Here is a 24,678-nt window from a genome sequence, read left to right as displayed (position 1 = left end):
GCGTAACACGTTTGAGAATAAAATACTCGTATGTAGCTGGAGGTAATACGATACGCTGTACAGTTACAGGAACCTCCTCCAACATATTACTCGTAAGTCGACGAACCTACAAATATATACGACAATGGTAAGACATAAACTAGCACAAAGCATTTTACCGCCATCGCCGCCACGGGTGCAGAGAAAAATGTATTTCATACCAACAATAAATTGCCCGTTCGGTAACTTTTTCGTAAATGAGTAACAATTCATCCATCCACAAAGTTTCCCAAGTTTATACTCTAAAATACAGTAGTAGGAGAGTACGAAATCACTTTATGGAGTGAGAATTGAGTTTTATTATTTCGGTTTAATTTAATGAGACCATCTCGTTATTTAGTAAACTCTATATTATTTGCAGTTAAAATTTATTGTAATGTTCCTCGCACAGGGGGCACTAAGCGGGGGCCCAAAACGATATTATCTCAAATCGCAAACATCTAAATTGTCAACTGTTGAAAGGAATAAACTTTTTCTCGGCAAACTCTTAATTTTGTGAGTTTTTTGTTGTCGAGCTGACGACAGTTTTATGCGCGGCGCCTCCTGTGTTTTACACTGGAAGGCCCACTAGCATCATCCCGGGTTACAGTGAATTGTAATAAAACATCGTGTTCGTCTTGTTCTCCGTATGTTCATAAAGAATGTCAAGAAGACTATTTTGAGTATAAATTATTTACAGTAACACTTACAACAAAGCCGATGGTGCCTAGGTGCTATGTGGACCAATGTCTGTTACTCTCTATCTTTATAAAGTTAACGAAAGAGATGACATATTAAATCAACGATCAACTCTAACCGAGGCTGGTGCAAGTGGGCCTAAATTATGCGGTCCGGGGCTGTGGGCTCGACGTTCTTTTGTTTTGTGTTGGCGAGTAATCGCCGCGTCACGTCATAAACTCCGGTCACAACATTTTAAACTAAATTAAGGAGCGTGTTAACGTGTTCATTTTATATTGTGGTGCCAATCGTTACTAATTAAAACCTCACTGTATTTGAGTCATCTTTTCTGTAAAACTATCTTCTTCGGTTCTCAATGTCTTCTATGGGTAATATCCCCAGAAGAGAAATAAATGTTTTATTTTCTATGTATACCTATGCAGTATGCAAATCTACAGATATTTTTACAGATATTATAAACACAAAACACATACGTATATCAAAAAACAATGTTGCGTTGAGCTCTTTTACACCGTACACCCTTCATGTGGTGTAAAAGATTTCAACGCGTGCCGAAACGTCTGACCCATAGCCCGGGCGCCCACTAGCGGCCAGGCCGCTCGCTAGTGCGCGGCCGGGCATAATCTACATAGGTAGTAAAACATAATTTAACGCACATTGTCTTACATTTTAATATATAAATAATATAATTCGACGACCTCTGTGGCTCAGTTGGTAAGCTATTGGTAGGTCAAGCCGGGGGTCGCGGTTTCGAGTCCCGCCGACGGAACAAAAAGTTTTCAAAGTTCCTGGGTCATGGATGTGTATTAAATATGTGTATAATATAATAAAAATCTTAAATATATGTATAGTATAAAAGTAGGTATTAAATATATTTCCGTTGTCTGGTACCCGTAACTCAACTCCTTCAGGTACTTAGCACGGGGCCAGACTGACGTGGTGTGAAGCGTCCATAGATATTATTATTAATTGTAGGTTATTTCACAATATTATTGTTACATTGCGTGTTAATGACAATATTAATAACATAACATTTATTGTACATTTACATTACATGTTGAGTGATTATTTTTCACCTTCAATAGCTTTTGACCGGCTAATTGTTTGAAGTCCCTAATTACACTGACATTAATAGTACTGAACAATGACAATCCCTCAGACCATTACAGATAACACTCGCAAAATAGTCCAGGCGCTGTCGCCCTCATTAGTACTCTGGTCGCTGCGCCCGCGCATCTAGTATAACATAAGTTCTCACTTAGGACCGCGCTATCTTAAAAGCTTTGTTTGCTTATCCGCGTGATAAGGGCATACCAATTAAAAATTTGTTCCGATAGAGGCAATAAGTAAAAGGACGTGAACCTAAAAGGTATAGCGAACGACCATTTCTGCGTTTGTTCGTTTTGCGTACGTTGATTGCGTATTAACATTTCCAACATGGCCCCCAGACTCGGGTCTAAAATTGTCGTAAATGTAAAGAAAATTGCCGTCTTAATTGTTGCACTGAGTTCTGTTGTAATTACTATATATTTTTGTTATATTAATAAAATTTACTAGAATTATGGAATCTACAATATTGAAATGCTTACAAAGCTAAAAATACCTATCTGGCTGAATATACGACCTAAAACCATTTTATTTTATAATCTTTAGACTAAAAACAAGGTCAGGTACGTTTTATTGAAGATAAACCGCCGGTGAGCCCTAATATGAGCATTGTATGTGATTTGACGTGCTCTGATGTAGAGTAGTTTGCATAAACAATTGAATATCGAACTGTCACTTGACATTTCAAGATGGCGCGCATTATCTGTCATTTACAGGACAGGGACAGGGTAAATAGGCCATCTCGGAGCATCTACCGCGGCCGGGACCTGTCGAATGGTGTCGTATCGGCCCACGGCGCGGATTGTTTCGCCCCGTGGGTGGCCGTTATAGACCGACCTGGACTAATGATTGTGTTCAAATGTATGTAAGGGAGTACTCCTAATGTATTTGCTATTTATTATTATTATTATTGATGCAAGCATAATATTCTAGCAAAACCTATGTTATGTTGCTTGAAAAAAAATCCGACGAGACCGCGGAAAATGCACATTTTTCCGCGTGTAGTCTGTTGACACAGAAGGTCCATCTCTGTGCTTTTTCTTGTACCAAAAGTGATCATAATAAGTCCAGATTTGATACAAAAAAAAATAACGAAATTTTTATAGTCTTCTAAATATATATAAACTCAAAGGGTGACTGACTGACTGACATCGTGATCATTAACGCACAACCCAAACCACTGGATTGAAATTTGGCATGCAGATAGATGTTATGACGTAGGCATCCGCTAAGAATTGATAGTTTTTTATGAAACTTTGTCAATTTTAAACCGATCGGACTGAGACTTTGCTACCTAATTAATAATAATACTTCGTAACGCGAGCAAATTCACGGGCAAAAGCTAGTTCTATATAAAAAGGTTTGATTTCAAAAAGAGACAGTATAAAATACGCAAGTATTTGTAAGTTGATAAGCATAACGTTCAATGAGCGTAAATCTATTTATGTTCGAGTGGTATACAACCAAAAAGAATTTAATCAAGTGTTAAATAGCGAGACATCGTCCGATGGTCACATCAGTTCCCACACAAACGTACAGACAGACACACAGAACACAGAAAATGGCCGTTTAAAAATAAATGTTCGGAGCGCCGGGACATCGCAGGCGCACATCGACATAGTCCACGATAAATAAGTTTAATTTTATCTGGAACACGCCAGCGACACCGCGATATCACCCGCCGACGTGTGGACTGTTGACCTCGCGACCGCACTACTACACCACCCGCGACTTCGCCTGCCTGACTCCAGCTGCTAGTGACAATATTTAGACAAGCTTACAAAGTTGATGTTTTTGTCACTTGTATAAAATACAAGGACAGACCTTTGTATCTTTTTTGCTATTTTAATAATTTTAAAGTAGCTAAGATGGGGAATTAGAAGTTTGCTGTAATTTAAAAAAAAAGTGTAATGATATCATAAAATAGACCAGGAAGAAATAAGAGATCATCAAAACTGGTAATACTCATTAGCTTAATAAAATAGGTTAAATTTCTTCCTGTAATAAAACAAAATGAAAACTAAACATCTTTACAGACTGTACATATTTTTTGGAAAAAGTATTTCCCAATAAAAGATGAATATGCTGATAATTACAATAACATCCAATATCTTATAACCATACCAACTATTTTTGGCTACAAGATTCAGAAAAATACCTCTTACTTTATTTATTTTATTTATTTAAAATTTATTTAAAAATAGGCGCATGTTTAATTTTATGCACAGACGGACAAAGTTACATTCGTGCACGAAGTATATAACAAGTTAAAGTGTCGATGTAGGCGTGAACTAAATCGATAGTTAACATCAATCGAGCGGAGATACACCTGATGTATGCCCGCATGTCAGATGTTGCACGAGTCTGACATCACAGCGTCAGAGTTAGGGTCACTTTATACTTGAGTGGAGTGTATTCTATTAGGTATATCAGCAAATTCTCTCACGCCCACAACGTAAGCTGACGAACCGATTTTGATCCACTGTTTAATTGTTTGATGATATTTTAATGATTTCTTCACAATATGAAGATATACTTTGATTTTGCTTCATCTTAAAAGGATAGAATACCTACATAATATTGATCCACAATTAGTGATGAATTTTGTATGTTACATTAACATTTCGCTTCCATCTGCTTCAACCCTGCGCTAAAAGATACTGACCTTGAATAGGGCCATAGATCACAACACAGTTTTATTGCCGATAGAAACAGATATGCCAAAATTGAGCCCTGACTATAAAATATTGGTGCCCTATACACGTTATAATTATAAGGAGTCAAATTCGTAGCGGTCCATCATCATTATACAGCTGCTAATTAATCCGACCGAGTACCGACAGACGGACGGGAGGATGATCACAAAATTAATAGCACTGTAGTGATGATTAATAGAACTAAATTATATGTATCTCAGTCGTCACGTGCTACTTATTTATCCATTTATAACGCGGTCGAAATATATTCTGTAGAGCTGATTTGATGACGTCACTGCAGTGTAGCCTTGTTATTTTGACTAACGAACTACATTATATCTAACCCATAGGCTAAACTTTATATTTATAACTAGCTGTTGCCCGCGACTTCGTCCGCGTGGACTTCAGTTTATAGCGCGCGATGTCAACAAAATTGGTGTCAAAAGATTTTATAAAAAAACCCTGGTACCCCTTAAATCAAAACAGCTGTGCAGTGTGCACATAATATTTCTTTTTTTTTTTAAATTAAAGTTTATATTTTATGCCTAATTTTAAAGCTTATTTAGCCCCCCAATTACACAAACTTACCTATAAACTATTTATCATTGATAGATTTAAGGTTACGTCACTGTATATTACAATCGAATGTAAAAAAAAATTACAATCGAAAAAAATTACAATCGAAAAAATCGAAACTCAAATGCATGATGATACGACCTCTTATAGAAAGATGTTGGGCAAGCGTTAGCGCGATGTAAGAGACGCACGGCTCCATCTAATATGAATTTTTGGAACTAACTTAATTTGAACAAATTTTCGTATTTTCACCCCCTTACAACCCTTTTTTCCAGTAAAAAGTAGCCCATGTCCTTTCTCAGGCTTTAGACTATCTGTATACAAAATTTCATTACAATTGGTTCGGTAGTTTTGGCGTGAAAGCGAGACAGACAGACAGACAAAGATACTTTCGCATTTATAATATTAGTAGGTATAGATGTAGATGTTCTGCGCAGCTTTCCTTGCGTAATTTAGGAATTTCACGCAACCGTATATTTTTCCGCAAAAAAATAGCCTTTGTCCCTTTACGTGGTCTATTCTTCATGTTTGGCAAATAACATAAAAATTGCTCCAGTAGTTCTTAAGATAATAAGCAATTTCAAATAATTTCCCTCCGTTTTTTCCACATTTTCCTCTATTTCTTTGCTTTTATTAGTCTTAGCGTGATAAAATATAGCCTATAAACTTTATCAATAAATGGTCTATCTAACACTGAAAGAAATTTTCAAATCGAACCAGTACTTTCTGAGATTAGCGCGTTCAAATAAGCCCTTTCATATAATTTCCCCCGTTTTTTACACATTTTCCTCTATTTATTCGCTCTATGTCTTAGCGTAATAAAATATAGCCTATAGACTTTTTCAATAAATGGTCTATCTAACACTGAAAGAAATTTTCAAATCGGACTAGTAGTTTCTGAAATTAGCGCGTTCAAATAAGCCCTTTCATATAATTTCCCCCGTTTTTTACACATTTTCCTCTATTTCTTCGCTACTATTAGTCTTAGCGTGATAAAATATAGCCTATAGCCTTTCTCGATCAATGGGCCATCCAACACTAAAAGAATTTTTCAAATCGGACCAGTAGTTCCTGAGATTAGCGCGTTCAAACAAACAAACAAACAAACTCTGCAGAATTATAATATTATAATAATATATTATAGTATAGATAATATGGCTCTTTTTAGTTTCAATTTATGTGAAACTGTAGAAAATTTAAATTAGTAGCCTCTCCAGTAAAGTTTAAAGTCGTGGTTTTGGATCTGGATGGATGCGACGTCTTCGACTAGTACTTATTACATTTTTAGCCTAAACAAAGCAGGATCTTCCTATAATTCTAGCGATATAAACATTTTCTGTGTGAAGAAAGTGAAATTAAATTCGATGCAGACATTATTTAGAAGAATTCAATTGTTTTTTTTTTTTGTATTTACACAAAATAACAAATTAATTATTAGCATAGTTTTAACAGCATCAGAATATTAAGTTTAACTTCTAATAATAATATTAAGCTTTGACCTTTTTAACGAAGGTTGATGATTAATGATAATATTATAAACACGAAAAGTTGAATTAATTATTAAAATATTTATTAATTCTAATTTTATAATTTACTACGACATTTGTGGCTCCATCTAGTGACTGGTTGCGAGACTACGTAGCTCAGCGCTCATCGAGTAAAAGTAATGTCTTAACCAAATAGTTCATGTTATTGCCGCTAGAGCAGCACAGCGCTAGTGTGCGAGTTTTACTGCAAATTAAATCTTGATGCGCCTGCGCAATAATTTTAAACACATTACGAAAATTAATTATTAACGCTTCTATGTTTAAGTGTTGCACCACCCGAGTTATTTAAATCTATACCTTACTATTCTTTCTTAATTCAAATTAAGAATGCCTCGAGTCCTAATAGGAAGGAAAAAATAAAGGTCTCTTACCTCCTCTCCCGTCTTTTTCTCTTGGTCGTGCTGGTCCCTTTGATGGTGCGGTACAGGGTCATCATCTTGGCACACTTTCACAGCACAGACACACTCAAAACACTACTATATTATTATTAGATACTTCACTGAGCACAACACCACTAGATCCGCAAGAATCTGAAAAGAAACAAACAAGCGTTACTTTACTATTTTTGTACCAACTACCATGGAAAAACAAAAATGTTGGACCATTATTGTGACATCAGTAAAACCACGGCCTTTAGAAAACTGTCCTTTCCAGTAGATGATGTAACTGAGACAAACGTTGATTGGCAATTTCATAACTTTCAATAATATTATGTTATGTTATATTTCTTAAGGTTATTTATCGATATTAGATATACATTATACACTAACTTTGATTTTTTTCTATAAGCTATGGAAGTACACAGAGAACAAACATCCTTCCCTGCGGTTCTCTATATTTGTGCCTTTCTTATAATGTAATAATAACCAAAACCTTATAACAACGATTATTGATACTTAATAATAAGGGAAAATGTATATAATTTAAAAAAAAAGAAGATGTCAACTATATGTATGTATAATATATTATATAAGAATATTATCTGATTTTTAAGCAATGTACTGTAATAAAATGTAACATTGCAGTCGTTGCAAGTCGGTGTATGATATCAAAAGAATCATAATATTATTATAATTTATATTGTTATGATTTAATCGTGTTAACATACAAAGTTACTCAATAAAATATAATGTATTCCAACCGAATTTAGCGGTTATCTCTGTATCGCTCGTTCCGTGTTATCTAACGCTTGCACTCATTATGTTCATGTAGATCACGATTTCTTCTCGTTATGTGCCAAAAAACTTAGCTGAAACACTCATAACAGTACAAGTCCAGTTACATATTTATTACTCAATTAAAACTACATACACAAGATCAGTGTGAAAACAACATTAATACATATTATTATAGTCGCTTCGCCGTAGGTCTATTAGTAGGAGGTCGAAGATAGGGAAATCGACGCTAAACATTGGGGCTAGTTTATGTCGCTGGAAAATGTATGGTTCAGGGATAACGTATCAGAAAAGTGGATCAAAAATATAGAACTAAATCATTGGACCTCTTCGAGAAACGCCTAAGCACTGAGTCTTTACTCAGTGGTTCGGTGTTTCGAAAATGTGTCTCCAAACATCTGTCTAGATTACAGGTTTCGCATGTACCAGGAAGTCATGAGTCACTAATGTTTCGAGCAGCTCGCAGCTCGCTGGAGCACCGAGCCGCGGGACGAGGGGGTTGCGACACGCTCTTACTCACGCCACCACGAGACTCGGTAGTCGTTGTGCAAAACGCAGGAATCCGGTCTGATAACGCGGGACCGAGGCAGCTGCATAGTGCCCTGGGAATGAAATAGCAGCTGTTGCCAAAAATAGTTACTAAAGTTAGTTGAGAAGTTGTGACGGAGTATGGGTACTAGGGAATGCGCCACCGCACCGTCACGGTGATAATCTACTTCTAAACTAATTGTGTCTTAGTTCGTATTATCTTAGAAAAAAAAAATTGTGAAATTTTAATATTAAGTACGAGGTAATCATATTGTCATGCTCAATCGTGTGCATAGGAAACGAGTGTGATGCCGCCGCCCCTCCGCCACACGCGTGCAGCACGGCCGCTGGTGCTTTTCTCCACATTTTCTCTACACCCATGTTTCCATGCACTAAAAACTGATGCACGTTGTACAACAAAGCACAATAATTATACGTTTTTCTGTAATTTCCCAAGAATTTTGTGTAATTTTGGTTTAAGCCGGGCGTGACGGGTAATGTTTAATTGAGCGACGTAACAGAACTCGTCCCGGGCTCGACCGTAACACCCCGTCAGATCGGTTACAGAATACAGGCTCACTGCTTGCTCGACCAATAATAGTATAAGTATCTATAGAGGTACAATGTACCATCGAGGAAATTGATTCCTAGGCGGGTGACATACCAACGTCATTTGGTCGGATAATGTCAATTCAATGTTAATTATTGTGATCTGTAGACTGGGTTTGACGTAACGCGACCAAACTACGTAGGAATCAACTTCTCTGATAGTACATACATATTCTATACCTGTTGGGCCTGATAAGTGATATTCATCGAGTTAGCGTAAATGGAGGACTGATGCACCGAGTGTGACAGATAGAGGGGGGTCTGCGTCGAGATTTACAACAGATAGTAGATATTAATAAAGTCCCTCTCCACGATGGATATTCATAATTATTGCCAAGCTGTGTATAAGCATGAATAATCAACGTCAAACCGAAAACGTAGGCTCTACGCGTTCGTTGTTGTTTTGGGCCTAAGTGGAGAATAGATTTGACAGGCGTATGACAAGGCAATAAGCATGCTCCATGATGATGAACGCACAATGAGTTCAAAGTTAGGTCATTATAGTCGTTATTCTCGGTATCGACGTGCGCGCATGAGGCGATGTGTGCCGGCGTTAGTATGCGGCGCGCGCGCACCCATCCTGACTCCTCGCGCCGAATCCCTAAGCAGCCGTCAGCCGTACGGCGGGACCCCCGATGTGAAACGACTTTCTAGGGTTGCTAGCTCTACACTTATTGATTTTGGTGTGATGGAGGTCGCTGACCGATCGTAAACTTGGTAAAATTTTAAGAATGTTTAGAACCTGATTCTAAAATAATTTTCCTCTCCCTAGTTTCCAAACAGGCGGTAGGTACCATAGCATTCTGCACGATATTGTTGCACAATGCCAATTTATAACAAAAAAGTTTGAGTTTTTTTAATGAAATAAGGGGGCAAACGAGCAAACGGGTCGCCTGATGGAAGGCAACTACCGTCGCCCATGGACACTCGCAACATCATAAGAGCTGCAGGTGCATTGCCGGCCTTCTAAGAGGGAGTACGCTCTTTTCTTGAAGGTTTGCAGGTCGTATAGGTCCGGAAATACTTTTTTACATAAAAAATAATTTTCTTACGTCCCCATAGTGTTCCAGCCGAGCAAACCTAGCATTCTGAAAAAAAATATACACTAAAACTAAGGACTATTGGAAATACCAACCAATGAGTAACCAAATAATTATGAAAGTTATTTTGGCCTTCGCAAATATGCGAAAACGGTGAGCATAATCATCACATGTCCCAATGACCAATTATCGAGTAGTATACTCATATTTAGACAAAAAGTTCAAGGCAACACTTGCCAAACCCGCGACCTCAACTAACACAAAAGATAGACTCCGTCAAAAATAAATAACCTACTCATTCTCAGTTACCCACTTCAAGTTTAGGCCAATGTCAAAATCAACATCACACATTTCGATCTTTTGTCTTCTGAATAACAGTCGAATCGCTTGTACCTTATATTTGAATTTCTGTAGAAATGTAATGATACGATGTTTATTTTCCTACGATTCACAGAACGTACTAACTACCAACCCTACGGCCCAGCGGCCAAACAAAAGGGCTTTTAGGGCCAGTTCCGCTGCTGCGGCACGACCCAAAGGATGTCATGTTAGTGACATCATGATCCTTCGTGTACACAATATTTCGTGGTTCACTATCGCGTCACACTGTCAGACCGAGTCGAGATCCATTAAATATTGTCAAAAATATTATCATCCTCGTATTAATCATCGAAAAGAAAAAAATGCCAATCGATAAAAACCACCGGAGGAAAGAAATTGACAAAATGACATCAGACTCTTTATCAAGGCGCGCAAAACCCGGTGAACGACCGGCTTATAGCTCACATCATTTGTAATGTTTATCTGTCCCTCCGAACTCCAAAACCCTTAAGTTTAATAAAAGTAAAACCAATATCAGAAACACGATCCGCTCTGAGTTCTGACTCATTTTTCTAACGAAGGTCAGTCTCAATTGCGGTTTTCGGATCTAATCTAAGCGGCCTGCGGATCAAGGAAAAGAAACACAAAGACTTAAAAACTGCTCGAATCAGGGTAAAATCCGCACGAAATTATAAGAAATCCAAATAACGTCGATGTTAACTGAATAATTCCAAATGGAAACATTTAAATGAGCGATTATTACGTTACCTATCGTACAATTGTAGCGAAAGGCGAGCATTACAAGTTGCAGACAATAGATATCATTCGAGGGGAAAATGATATCGCGCTAAAACCACGGGGCTGTGGAATGTGAAACTGAAAGTCTATTGAAACTTTTCCGATTTCAGACTTCAAAACGTGTAGGCCAAAGGCAAATGGAAGTAAATATTTACACCGAGGCCATATTGTTATTAATCTATACTTTGGCCATATTTTTTTTGCAAATGACGCTTCAATTAAAATGGCACCAGTTGTATCTAAGGCACTATCTAGACTGCACATACTGAGATGAGAAATGAAAAATGAGCTCATGAGCTGAGATTTCAATATTTAACCATATCATTAATTCTCCTGCCTTTTGACTTCCTCGTGGTCCGGTTATATTAATACGACGAATTAAAAAAACATAAATATATCAAATTAATTCATAATTGAAACTCCATCAAATTAATGTGCCTTTGAATTTCCTTATTGCGCAGTTAATATAGACTTTTAAAATTAGTTGCATTATAGCCGTGGGTTATGAAATTTTTTACATTTTGATTACAATGAATAGAGACAGTATGCATGACGACTAAATGGTTAGTATTAGAATTTAGAACTAAATATTATGCTGTACTCAAACATCCTGACGCCCCGAATTCGCTTGCGAAACTCATATGGCGGCTAAACGACATCCTATTACTGTGTTTGACTGGACGTATATGGCGCTGCGTCGCTCCTTGACAGTTGACACCTACTCCAGTCTCCAAACTACATTCTCCCAATGCATCGAGCACATACGCACTAGAGCGGCATTTTATGTGTTTTGTATGGTTTTGTACGAAACACATTCCGCCGAAACCAGAAAGTAAAGTTTTTATTGTTTAATATTTTGATAACAGATCTGAACGGAATATACTTATTTTTTTATCAGTTTTCTCATAAGTACACATAGACACTGATAAATAAAATAAGCAACAACTCTCGTCCGTGTAAATATACAGTGTGACACTAATAAATGACAGTAACATCGGCCAATCACAGCGCAGTTAGAACCGTGTTTCGGCCATAAAGTTAATATACCTAGCGGAATAGAGAAACAAAGGCCTGAGCAAGAGAGATGTCACTATCAGTAACACTGCGTGGTAAAAAGAGATGTGTGATACATGACAGCAGCACTCTTTTTTTGACGTCCAGTCGGCACGTGCCGCACGTTGACAATTTAATCTCATAGAAATCATGTTCAATCATGCTTGTGTAAGTGTATACGTACAAATATTTTTACACAAAGATGAAACCAATTTCCGTTTCGTTTGACAGCTCGAGATTATTGCTCTATTCCGCTAGGTATTAATATACCTAGCGTGCCGACTGGACGTCAAAAAAAGAGTGCTCCTGTCATGTATCACACGTCTCTTTTTACCACGCAGTATTACTGATAGTGATATCTCTCTTGCTCAGGCCTTTGTTTCTCTATTCCGCTAGGTATATTAACTTTAAGGCCGAAACACGGTTCTAACTGCGCTGTGATTGGCCGATGTTACTGTCATTTATTAGTGTCACACTGTATATTTACACGGACGAGAGTTGTTGCTTATTTTATTTATCAGTGTCTATGTGTACTTATGAGAAAACTGATAAAAAAATTAATATATTCCGTTCAGATCTTTTATCAAAATATTAAACAATAAAAACTTTACAGCACTTTACGTTAATATCACTTTTTTAATGTGCAATAAAGAATCAAAACAAATAAGTTATATTATGGTGTAGTTATATGACTTTATTTACATTTAGACCAAACTAAAACTGAACAGAAAAGGCTACTTTGTTCGTAGTGGGCAGATGAGATTTTCTGTATTGTTTTAGCGAACTAATCAAATTACGTAATGAAATCACATCATATTAGGAAGTCGGCCGCAATATATTCTGCCAAAAGAAGGACTCGCGGGGCACGATCGATAAGAAAAAATATCCGCGGCATTTTTTTATTTTACTTATTAGGTAATGTGGACATTAGTGCCTGCCTCGACCTTCAAATGTGATGAATTATGCAGGAACATTTTAAATATTCTTATCTATGAACTACACCTACTATATATTCTCAAATTTAAGTTTACTACAACTTCTAGCTACAAAACTTTCAGCCTGCCAAAAAGAGAATTAGCTTCTGTTATATCCCCCATCTGCCGCTTACCATGCTCACCCTAGTTTCTCAGGTCGCTGATAGCACATTCCTTTGATTAGGTATACGACACTAAGGGCCTGTTTCACCACTTTCTGATAAAGTGCCGAATAGGTTATTCACATCTTTTTAACAGATTCTCCATACTCCATCTGTCAAGTTAAATGGTGTATTCGGCACTTATCAGGAAGTGGTGAAACAGGCCCTTAAAGTCCTACATTATTAAACACACCAAGTTGTCCGTCATATTTTCTATTTTTGTATTTTACTCCTAGTTGCTTAGTCTAATATATATTTTTAAAGCCAAATTTAAAACCTCGTATAAGACTTAGAACTAGGTTTATACGAAAACGAGTTTTAAGTTTCCGGAAATTGTTGCATTTAATTTGCAATCAATCGTTAAATTAGCCTGATGACCGGCGGTCGGTGGCTGTATGATGTATGTATGATGTATGTACGATGTGTGTAATGCGCGCGCCATCAGGTCACTCTCGCTGGTTGCGCAACTCTTGTTGCAACGTGATTTTCTCCACGAAATGCAGATCTTGACTCATCCACCATAGCCGGAGGCCTGTGAGGGCCAATATTTCCTATAGCACTTCGCAGGCGCAATATTGAGCGACTGTTTGACACTCATGTGTTGCAGACTTGTAATCAAAATAACATAAGTGATAATGTGTGTAACCATATTTTATTATTAAAATGAGTCGTGAGATAAGAAAAACTTTTCACTTCTGCAACATGTTTTAGTCTTCCCAAAATTAAAGGGTTTTTACGAATGATTGTGCTTGTACTACACGATTGGAATTGATGTCAATGTATGTGTATGATGTCACCGATGATCATTTGGTATTCAGAGACGGGCCGGCATCTGGTAGATGAATAGTCATTACCGATGCGAGCTTGTGAATTCACTCAAATAACAAATTTAATCAAACCTTACTTATTTCCCCGCTTAAGAAATATCGGGAGAATTATATTAACAAGCACACAATTTTTTTGACATCGTCAGCTATTTTTATAGTATGATTTAATCCAGCTATGACATATTATATAAAATATCAAAAATTAACACATATTTTAAAAGATCTTTAGCCAAGCTTCAAGGCTCGTACTCCCGTACATTACAGAGCGTAGCAATGCAGCTACGAGTACACACTCCCCGACTAAGTATATTTTATGTACGTTGCTCAGCTATTTCGTTATATTCGCAACGACCTAAAGTTCATTTCTCTTCGTTGTAGTTTTTACAATCATAAAGCGGTAGATTTATTGTAGGTATTAAGAAATCTACCTTATAATACCTTACATAGTAGAGTGTACTCGTACCGTGTGGTATGACATTGTATGCGCTACATCTGCGGAACCACACGCGAGCGCATGCGCACGCATTCGGGCGACTTTTGAGGCAATTTGTATTTTAATTGGAGTTTCACTTTTTAATCTGGCGGTCGCGGCCACGCGCGCCGTGACGAGATAACCGCCACGAACACCTGATGACAAGTGTACTCGGTGCTCGTCGAGTACCCATCATATACACTCGCTTGCTAGAGTCCTAAGAGCTATAGGTACTAGAGTTACTCGATAAAGAAGGTCCGAAATAAATTAACAAAATATAATCCAATAAATTAACACAGTCCTATTCTAGAGTTTAAGAAGTATTTTGTCTACAGTAGTAGTAGACGAGTGCAATCGTGCTAAAGGTCCGACAAATTATACTAATTAAGTATAATAATTTTCACCATTACCATTTACCACTATTAATGTCTTTTATAATTCTCTTGCTTCATTTCTAAATGTAAGAAACGAATTCTTGAAAACTTGGAAGAATAAAGTCGTTCTCGAGCACGCAATTCGAAACTTGGTTTGAAGATCGAATTCATTCTCTACATTAAGCTCCAGCTCGATCAACGCTCTATAATCGTTTTATATAAATGGTAAACGGGCGTAGACAAATGTCTTCCTATAGATTGTTCTCAATACGCAACCGACAACGAGGTAGAAAGTGGTGTTCCGACGACAATGCTCATTGCTCGCGTGAGATCAGCTTTTTGTCTCGCTATTGGCGGATGATAGGCGACTGGCGTGACGAGTGTGGCCCGACTCCCGAGATTGTGCGTTTGCGAATCAACTCTACCTTAAAAATTGATTATTCTTATTGCCTATATTATTATTATTGCTTTGCATTCGGCATACAGCTAGCTGTCATCTATGATGTACCTACTACTTCCTACATTCTACTTCACTTCATCAGGGGTGCCAGCTGAGTCTGCTGAAAAATGTTGGATTTTTCAGCAGACTCATCTTGCATCTTTGATGAGATTGTTCTGCTTAATGTCTGTTTATGTCCTTATATTATGTTAAGCTGGATACAGAGTGGAACTACTTGCTAACCTATGAGTTATGAGTGACCATAATATCAAATAATTTTGCATAAGCAACAACAATATTATGATTTCATGAAATAGATAAACCAAAATTTTCCAGCACTCTCAAACATGTCAGCTTTCACACTAGATCAAAATCCACATATTTGGTGACACCTCTCTTTTTCTTCATATTTAGAGCCAGAAACAATTATATTGTATTGAAATTCTAATAACTATGCACTATGCAGGTACTGCTAGTTTTAAGATATACTTAACGAACCATGACATTACAAACGGAAACACAACCGAAGAATTCGACTCATTAGTGTAAGTGATAGTAAAAGTGGACTTTTTAATTACCACGAGTTTTGAATATTTTCCGCTTAACAAATTGCCGCCATTATGTTATTAAGCGATGATAACTTTCACGCTATCTGCGGCAGCGGCGGATGATTTACGGCGAACTAGCCCGTAGCGCTGTGGCCTGTAGGTCACCAGATCTCGACGTGGAGTCGGCTCCACGAGAAACGAATTTTCAAATTCCAGTTTGTGGACGTACCTACTGAAGTAGGTAACTACCTACTTCATTAAATTTTATATAATAACGCTGCAAACAACAACGATATAGTTGTATTGATCTAAGCGGTAGCGGCAGAAGCTTGTATATAGTACTACATCTTCTTTTCTCACTAGACCGCAGGTTACAAATATTATATAGGTATTTAACATGTATATTGTATACTTTATGTCAGCTATGACCATTATATGCGTAGCAGGACTTTATTAAATCTTTAAATAATTTAATTGCACTTTACTAGCAGCGAGCTTTTGATTCCTTGTGCCATCGCCATGTTATGGGCCATTAATTAATTTGTTTAATATTGATAAATATTATGTAGATTAATTTGTTATTAATAATTCGATAAGAATGTCGGGGTCGCAAATAACTAATAATGTCTCACGAATCTCACGATGTTTGACATAAACTGTTATTTACGATCAGGATTAGAAACTCGACCTCCGCACTTGACCGCCACTGCTGAGTGCTGACTCATCGTTTTGATATTTTTTCATAAATATTCAATTTTGTGTCATTTTTCCATTACGAAATATGATTCAATAGTGGGAAATGGAAATATAGACAACCTACTTAGCAATTTCAGGTTAAAAATCACTATCTTCTTCGTTTTAATCAAGTTATATTCTTTAAATTTTTATGATCAATCATATTTTCTTTTTTTACATCTTTTCATTGCCGATAATACCTTCTTAAACTAGCCTACATCATAATGATTATAATATTATACCTTATTCAATGCCGGAGCCAAAGTGGCACAAAACTGTCAAGTTATTTCACATTTGCCTGAGTAAATACCATGGCCTCTGTGCTAACACAATCAATAGTCAAATAAATTAACGTTAGAAGTGATCATCAAATTATTTCCTACAAAAATTATAACGAATTTCAACAATTTAAAGTTTGCCAGCCGTATTTTTTTAGATTTTTTTGACTACTCTATTAAAAATATTAACTCAGATAAAATCTCGGATCTGTCTTTTTTATGTGTTGGGTCTTTAGATGTCATCCTAAGTTTTGTGTCAATATATAATATAAAGCACATGTATTATTTTCTTCTATGGTACAAAGTCAAGTGTAAGAACGAAGACCTTAATTATGTCAATTAAAAGATGTCGATTGAACATGAAGACGAGAGGCCGCCGGGAAGTGAGAGATCGTGTATGGAAATGGAGCAGGTCCTTGTACTTATGGCGGCTCTCGACATAGGCGAACGCGTTGGCCAACGCGTCTGCAGACGCGTTGGCAGTGCGCTTGCAACGGCGTTTGTGAGTAATCCACACATAGGAAGGTCGTTCAGTATGCTTTGGATCGCGCCAATGTGCGGACGGATTCAAAATGGATGTTGAGTCGCTAACAGCTGCAGCTGTATATTTATTCACAGCTTATAATTACTTTGTAAATGTGGACAAGAAAAAGTTTTAAAAGGGTATTCTCGAAATAAATAAGTAAAAGGCGAGAAAACGTAACAAACAAAGAAATAAACTCACTTTTACATATTTTATAATATTAAAATATATTTTTTATTACTTATTATTTATTATATATGTCGTAGGATGATTTGATAAATCCGTGTTTTCGCGAAATCCCTAGAATTTTCGCGAAAATTCGATTTATCAAATCATCCTACGACATCTTATTACTTATTATAATTATCATGATTAATAATTAATAATATTTATTTATTAAATATTTAATTTATTTTGTTTTTAGTATATTTTGTTGTTATAGCGACAACAGATAATATAGGTACATAATCTGTGAAAATTTCAGAAATCTAGCTAAGTATAGCGGTTCTTGAGATACAGCCTGGAGACAGACAGACGGACAGACAGATGGACAGACAGACAGACGGACAGACAGAAATGCAGACAGACGTTGAAGTCTTAGTAATAGGGTCCCGTTTTTACCCGTTGGGTACGGAACCCTAAAAACATCGTGAGGAAAATAGAATGTCCTATAATAACCTTATTTTTTTTTGCAACTTTTGATATGATTTTTGGTTCCACAGGCAGTTTTTACTCTGATACAGACGGACCGCATTTCAACTGCAATCCAACCGCAAATTGTAGTTCAAGTGCAGTTTGAATGCAGTTGACATGACTGCAATAGAACTGCAAACCAAATGCGCAGTCGGATTGCAGTTCATTTGCAGTTGGCGTGCAGTCGTGTGAACCGCATACCGGCTGCATCCAAACTGCACTGCTACTGATTCCATGCGCGGGAGAGCGGAGCGTACGGGTGGGTGGGATAGTGCAGTTTGGATGCAGTCGGTATGAAATTCACACGACTGCAGTCAACTGCAATCCGACTGCGCGTTCGGTTTGCAGTTCTATTGCAGTCGTGTCAACTGCATTCAAACTGCACTTCAACTGCAATTTGCGGTTGGATTGCAGTTGAAATGCAGTCCGTCTGTATAGACCCATAGGGACCAATAAATTTAAATGTTTTCTCGATACTCATATTGTTCGCCATTTCGTCAAGTTAGATGTTAATTCGCCACAAGAAGGAAACGTGCACTCTTCATCGCCGCTCCGGGCGAACTGATCGCGCGGCCTATGTGTGGATGGAGCGCGAAGCTTGCGACAAATGTCCTTTGATCTTTTGCCGACATTTCCGACCCGCGCGGCAAGCTCGCAGAAGCGTTGGCCAACGTCTAAATACCTACGGCCAACGCGCGAACGCCCGTTCTACACATTGGGCCGCGTCTGCAGACGCGTTGGCCAACGCGTCTGCAGACGCGTTGGCCAACGCGTTCGCCTATGTCGAGAGCCGCCATTAGAGAGATACGTGTATGTTAAACAGCTCCTACCTAATAAAAATCATTGACAGAGTTTCTACGAACAACAAAGTGAGGCCGATTGTGAGTTCTTAGCTGATCCACAGCTATCCATCGTATTATGTACGTTTAAGTAAGCAGTCATTTTCTCATCTCCATACCAACGTTCATTTAATAGGTTTAGAGCTAGGCGTGAAGCGTTAAAATTACGACTAGCACATTTTGTATTTGCATTTTGCAATATTCGTATCGAATATCGATCGACATCATAGCCACATATGACGCATATTTGTCTAGGCAGGACCAAAATCACAGTATTGTTAATTTTACAACGTGACTTCAGAATGTTAGAGGTCAGTTAATTTTTTTCCTCAACGCGGATACTCGGATTATTATTTAACTCATCGATTAATTAACTTGATATAATATGTAACTTCACATTAAACTCCGTAATTTATCGCTCGGAATAAATTATATTATTTAACCTGAAATAGTTTTGGTTAAGACGATTATGTCAGAACTATTATGGAAATAAAATTTGAGCAATTGATAATGTCGTAAGAAGATAATAGTAGGTAGATTTGTACAAGATTTATTATGAGTAGAAGAGTTTTAAGATAAGAGTTATAAGTACATAAAATAGTTAATAAAAAATTTTGAAGAACCTGTCATAGTTAGGTATGGAAAAGTATCAGACTAGTCTTAGGAATCGATTTCCTCAAAAAACATTTTATAAATTCGTATGCATTAGGTACCATAATTAGGTGACATTTATTTTATTTCCATTTTCAGTAGACAGCGAAACTGTTATCGTTTCATTTTTAACCGACTTCCAAAAAGGAGGAGGTTATATGTTCGGCTGTGGATATATTTTTTTAATTTTATTTTTTTAATGAAATTTTGAACGGCTACTATTATTACGGCCTACGAATAAAAAATAGTTTTTATTATTCGTAGATTACGGCTATTAGTTACACGAATATTCTCTACAAATACCGAGTAATGCGAATCTAACATATTATACTATAAATGACGTTTTGTTTTTTAGGGTTTCGTACCCAAAGGGTAAAAATGGGACCCTATTAGGTACTAAGACTTCGACGTCTGTCCGTCTGTCCGTCCGTCTGTCTGTCTGTCTGTCTCCAGGCTGTAACTCAAGAACCACTGTAGCTAGACTTCTGAAAAGTTCACAGATTTTTTTTTATGAAATAAGGGGGCAAATGAGCGAACGGGTTACCTGATGGAAGGCAACTTCCGTCGCCCATGAACTCTCGCAGCATCAGAAGAGGTGCGGTGCCGACCTTTTAAGAGGGAATAGGGTAATAGGGGAGAGTAGGGATGGGAAGGGAAGGGAATAGGGGAGGGTAGGGAAGGGAATAGGGTAGGGGATTGGGCCTCCGGTAAACTCACTCACTCGGCGAAACACAGCGCAAGCGCTGTTTCACGCCAGTTTTCTGTGAGAACGTGGTATTTCTCCGGTCGAGCCGGCTCATTCGTGACGAAGCATGGCTCTCCCGTCGAAAATTTGATTTTGTATAATATCTTTTGTCGCTATAACAACAAATATTATTAATAACAAAATAAATTAAATAAGGGGGGCTCCAAAACAAAAAACACAATTTTTAGCCTATTTTTGCTCTATGGCTGTACGGAACCCTTCGTGCGCGAGTCCAACTCGCACTTGGCCGATTAAAAAAATATATTAACAAGTGAAAAGACATAATATTAATATCGACCATACTCATTTAGTAAAATTTAAATTAAACCGTCACCTAACTCTAGTATTATATCACTAATATTTTTAATATATTATGCTCAAAGAAATAATCATAAATATAATAATTTATATTTATTGTAAACATTTTTTTTAAATATCGGTTTCCAAATAATAAAATACATTACATCCTTTAAACCGTTCTTACATATCGCAACATTAACGTATAATAAGTTCATGAAATAGGTTACCCATTAATAAAAATTGCTCACCAAAACAGTTGCACACACAAATCACAAGAATCACAACACAACGCACAGACGAGCACACAAACACACAGACAGACAGGCGCGTGCGCGCGTCGCTACGAGCGCCAATGGTTTGCGACCTCACCGCACGCAAATACGCGGCCGCATTTCCCGTAACTATCCAAATTTCAGAAACATGACTCAGAAACATGAACATGAGCAGATACAATCATATTATCTTGATGATGATACGGCAACGCACTTGAGAATCATCCGGTGTGGTGGACGACCATAGACACTGAGCAGAGAGGGAAACTATCTGACATGCCATCAGGTGAGACGTTGGACTTCAACAGACTACAACAGAAAAACTAGCTTAGCATTTAAGCAAAAAAAATGTATCTAGGATAAATAATCTCAACTGACTTTAAACGTCAACGTACAAGTACAGTACATACAACAAAGTACCTGTATGAAAGTATGTGTAGACTAGCTGCAGGTAGCATCAATGTAATTAAACACCATGGCCCTGGTCGCGCCCACGGCCCACGAGAGTTTGCCAACAGAAATCGCTGTGCAAACACATGGACTGTGTGTTTAATACAAGTAGTGAGCTTTAACGATTTCTAATTTCGTTAACGACTCTAGTCTCTACCTATTACAAAATAGGACGAATTTTACTTTACCCAACATTTTTTTTTTGGAAATTCATTAAAAGTATTTTTCTATTAATAAAAAAATGTAGTGACGTTTAGTAATGATTCTTTTTAAAACTTCACTGATATAGTGTTCCAAAGGAATCCGTTGTTCACACTGAGATACTAATCTCTTTCTGCATAATCATAAATATAATAACTGCGCTACGCAAATTACGGTTCTGTTACTGGTCTATGATAAAGCACCTAGTACCATCCATAAAGTTAATATACCTAGCGGAATAGAGCAACAATCTCGAGCTGTCAAACGAAACCGAAATTGGTTTCATATGTGTGTAAAAATATGTATACGTATACACTTACACAATCATGATTGAACATGATTTCTATGAGATTAAATTGTCAACGTGCGGCACGTGCCGACTGGACGTCAAAAAAAAAGTGCTGCTGTCATGTATCACACGTCTCTTTTTACCACACAGTGTTACTAATAGTGACATCTCTCTTGCTCAGGCCTTTGTTTCTCTATTCCGCTAGGTATATTAACTTTATGGTACCGTCTCATTAGAATGAAGTCTACTAAAAATATAGACTTATTTATATACTGTCGTAACTAAAAACAAACATAGATAATGCATAAATTTCATAAAATTGAATCTTCCAATAAAAAAAATCAGTACCAAAGTTATGCGCAATGGTAGAGATGGAAGAAACATACCTAAACATATATTTTGTGTACATAGACTTTTAAATCATTACATTACATTGACTCCATTTTGAGGTCGCCGTAGCCGTGCTAAATAAAAAGTACTTCTGCCTGTACGTAGGTGCTCAACACTCAATTATTTCATTACATTATAGAGTAACATACGAGCCGGTATTAGTTCTATGTAACAGGCGTATTGACTGACAGGTATACTTTACAGCGGGTTACGGTTAAACCTGTAGTAACAGTCGTAGCTAAAAACTCCTAGGAATCATATTTTTGGAAAAAAAATTACTGACAATTCAAAAGTAACGTTTGTGTTTAATTATAATGGTTTAATTATATTAAAACGATATATGCTACAGAGTTGGGTTAGGGATGACTTAATGCTCTCGCAATGTGGAAAGCAACATTAATATAATACCGCTGCAAGGATCTAAATGACCTCTGGTACCAAATTATATTTTGTAGCCTGGACTAGTACGGCAACTTTTTATTCCAGAAAATTAAATGTTGTCTTATAAAAAGATATTAGATGTTGTGTTGACAAAATCCTATATCTTTTATCAATGTATGTATTCTGGTATTGGGGACATGATATTGAAGAACTGCGCTGCCGACTTGCACCGCAACATCAGATCTGTCGTAGTTTCGACACTGTGGGAATGTGGACTTGTGTAAACGTGATTTATTACTGATTCAGTACTCACTAGTAGTACTACTTACTACACACAAAAACACATAATTCGTTTTCGAACGATTATCGCTAAATATGAGGCAACGCAATAAAATCAACGAAAGTCTTTATGTTATTATCTATAGATATTAACTTTTCATATAGCAGAGCATTCTCTGAGAAAATGCTCTGCTAATTGAAAAGTTATAAACATTAATATACCTAAGTTTATAAAAAGATAGAGAAAATTTTTCTCTATCTTTTTATAAACTTAGGTATATTAATGTACGCAATAAAGTAAATATTTACAAGACGTATTAGTCGTATCCATAATATCTTACTTACCAGCTACTGAAATCTAATATTTTACTTAATATTTGTAACTTAAATTCTAATATGTATTGGTAATAATTTTGCAGTAGAACAGAAAATCTATACAAAAGTTGTGATGTTATTTCATGTAATAAAAAGGTATAAAGAAGCTGTCATTGCTATAAGCCTTAGAATGGGTGGTAGGTGATGGATTGGCCTAATCGTTAATCGAATCGCACAGTGCCAATACATTGCATAAGGACATTACGTGGAACAATCATTCGGTACTGTATATTACAAGTGTATTTGATGTATTATACTAGTGTTTATACCTATGTCCTATGAAGATATTTTCTTCCAAAGGGAAATTAATTAACATTAGCAACATTTCAGCAATTGACAACATGCGAACGAGCTAATAATGATTATAGCTAGAACCTTTAGTAGTTATTATAGCTGATAAGCTTAAAAAAACCAATGAAAATGAGATAGAGAGATGCTACAGACAGAGTAGGTACATAATATATGCACAACGACGATGTGTTACTGTCGCTTTCAGAAAATAAAACATTAGGGGAGATCGCAGACGACAGACTTTTTGTGGGATCGAGTCTGCGGCGGCGCCCATACAGTCTGTCGTCTGCGATATCCCTATCTGTCATAATAGTAAAATAAATTGAAATTTAAAATATTAAATTGAAGTTAAATCATACCTGTACACTGTAGTCTCGTCGTGATAATTTCAGTCCAGAAATATATTTCATACAATTTCCAAGTTAGATTTAAACATTCTATGAATGCAACAAACATAGACTTTCATCGGGTCCGCCGCTTTCTGACGCGTGTCCAACAGTCCAAACGGCGCGGCGGCGCGTTTCAAGTTGACATTATCAGCGTGCCGCCGCCCGCCGGCCGCGCTTATCTCCTATTCCTTCATTAATCTCTAATTGGATGAAATCGATGGAATTGTGAAAATTATCGAAGAAAATTTTCACATCAAAGAAAGCTGCTAAAGATCGATAAATATTTTAAGTAGCTGTATAAATTTAAATCGATGTAGATATTATGTTTCATATACAGTAAGAACCAACCTCTTAAATAAGTTAACTGCTTTGTAAATACTTTCGTAGTAAAAATAATAATTACAAAGACGATAACTTATAAGAGGTTGGTGTCTTCGTCTGAAACGTCGGGAAAGTAATTTGACGGATAATTACAACAACTGAATTTTGTTACTCTCGCAGTGTCGCTAAACCTTGACAACTACTGAACCGACTTGTTTTAGTGTTCAAAGGTTTAGGACTGAGGAGAGAAGTGATACGGAACTCAGCGGATCAACTAGCAAGTTACCTATAGTTATGTATTGGACTAAATTCTT

General features: G+C 36.9%; 1 protein-coding gene across 1 annotated transcript in view; it reads right to left on the bottom strand.

Moving 5' to 3' along the window:
- The window catches only part of LOC121730509, a 137,245-nt gene extending 116,231 nt beyond the window's left edge, over positions 1-21,014 (bottom strand). Inside the window, exons 1-2 of the mRNA XM_042119583.1 lie at positions 20,975-21,014; positions 7,015-7,173 (exon numbers count right to left, since the gene is read on the bottom strand). Coding sequence (XP_041975517.1) covers positions 7,015-7,079 — 65 coding nt within the window. The 5' untranslated portion in view covers positions 7,080-7,173; positions 20,975-21,014. The remainder of the gene's footprint in view (positions 1-7,014; positions 7,174-20,974) is intronic.
- Positions 21,015-24,678: the final 3,664 nt, after the last annotated feature.

Source organism: Aricia agestis, chromosome 9 (genome assembly GCF_905147365.1).
Source record: "Aricia agestis chromosome 9, ilAriAges1.1, whole genome shotgun sequence".
Classification (NCBI taxonomy): domain Eukaryota; kingdom Metazoa; phylum Arthropoda; class Insecta; order Lepidoptera; family Lycaenidae; genus Aricia; species Aricia agestis.
This window is presented reverse-complemented; position numbering and strand designations above follow the sequence as displayed.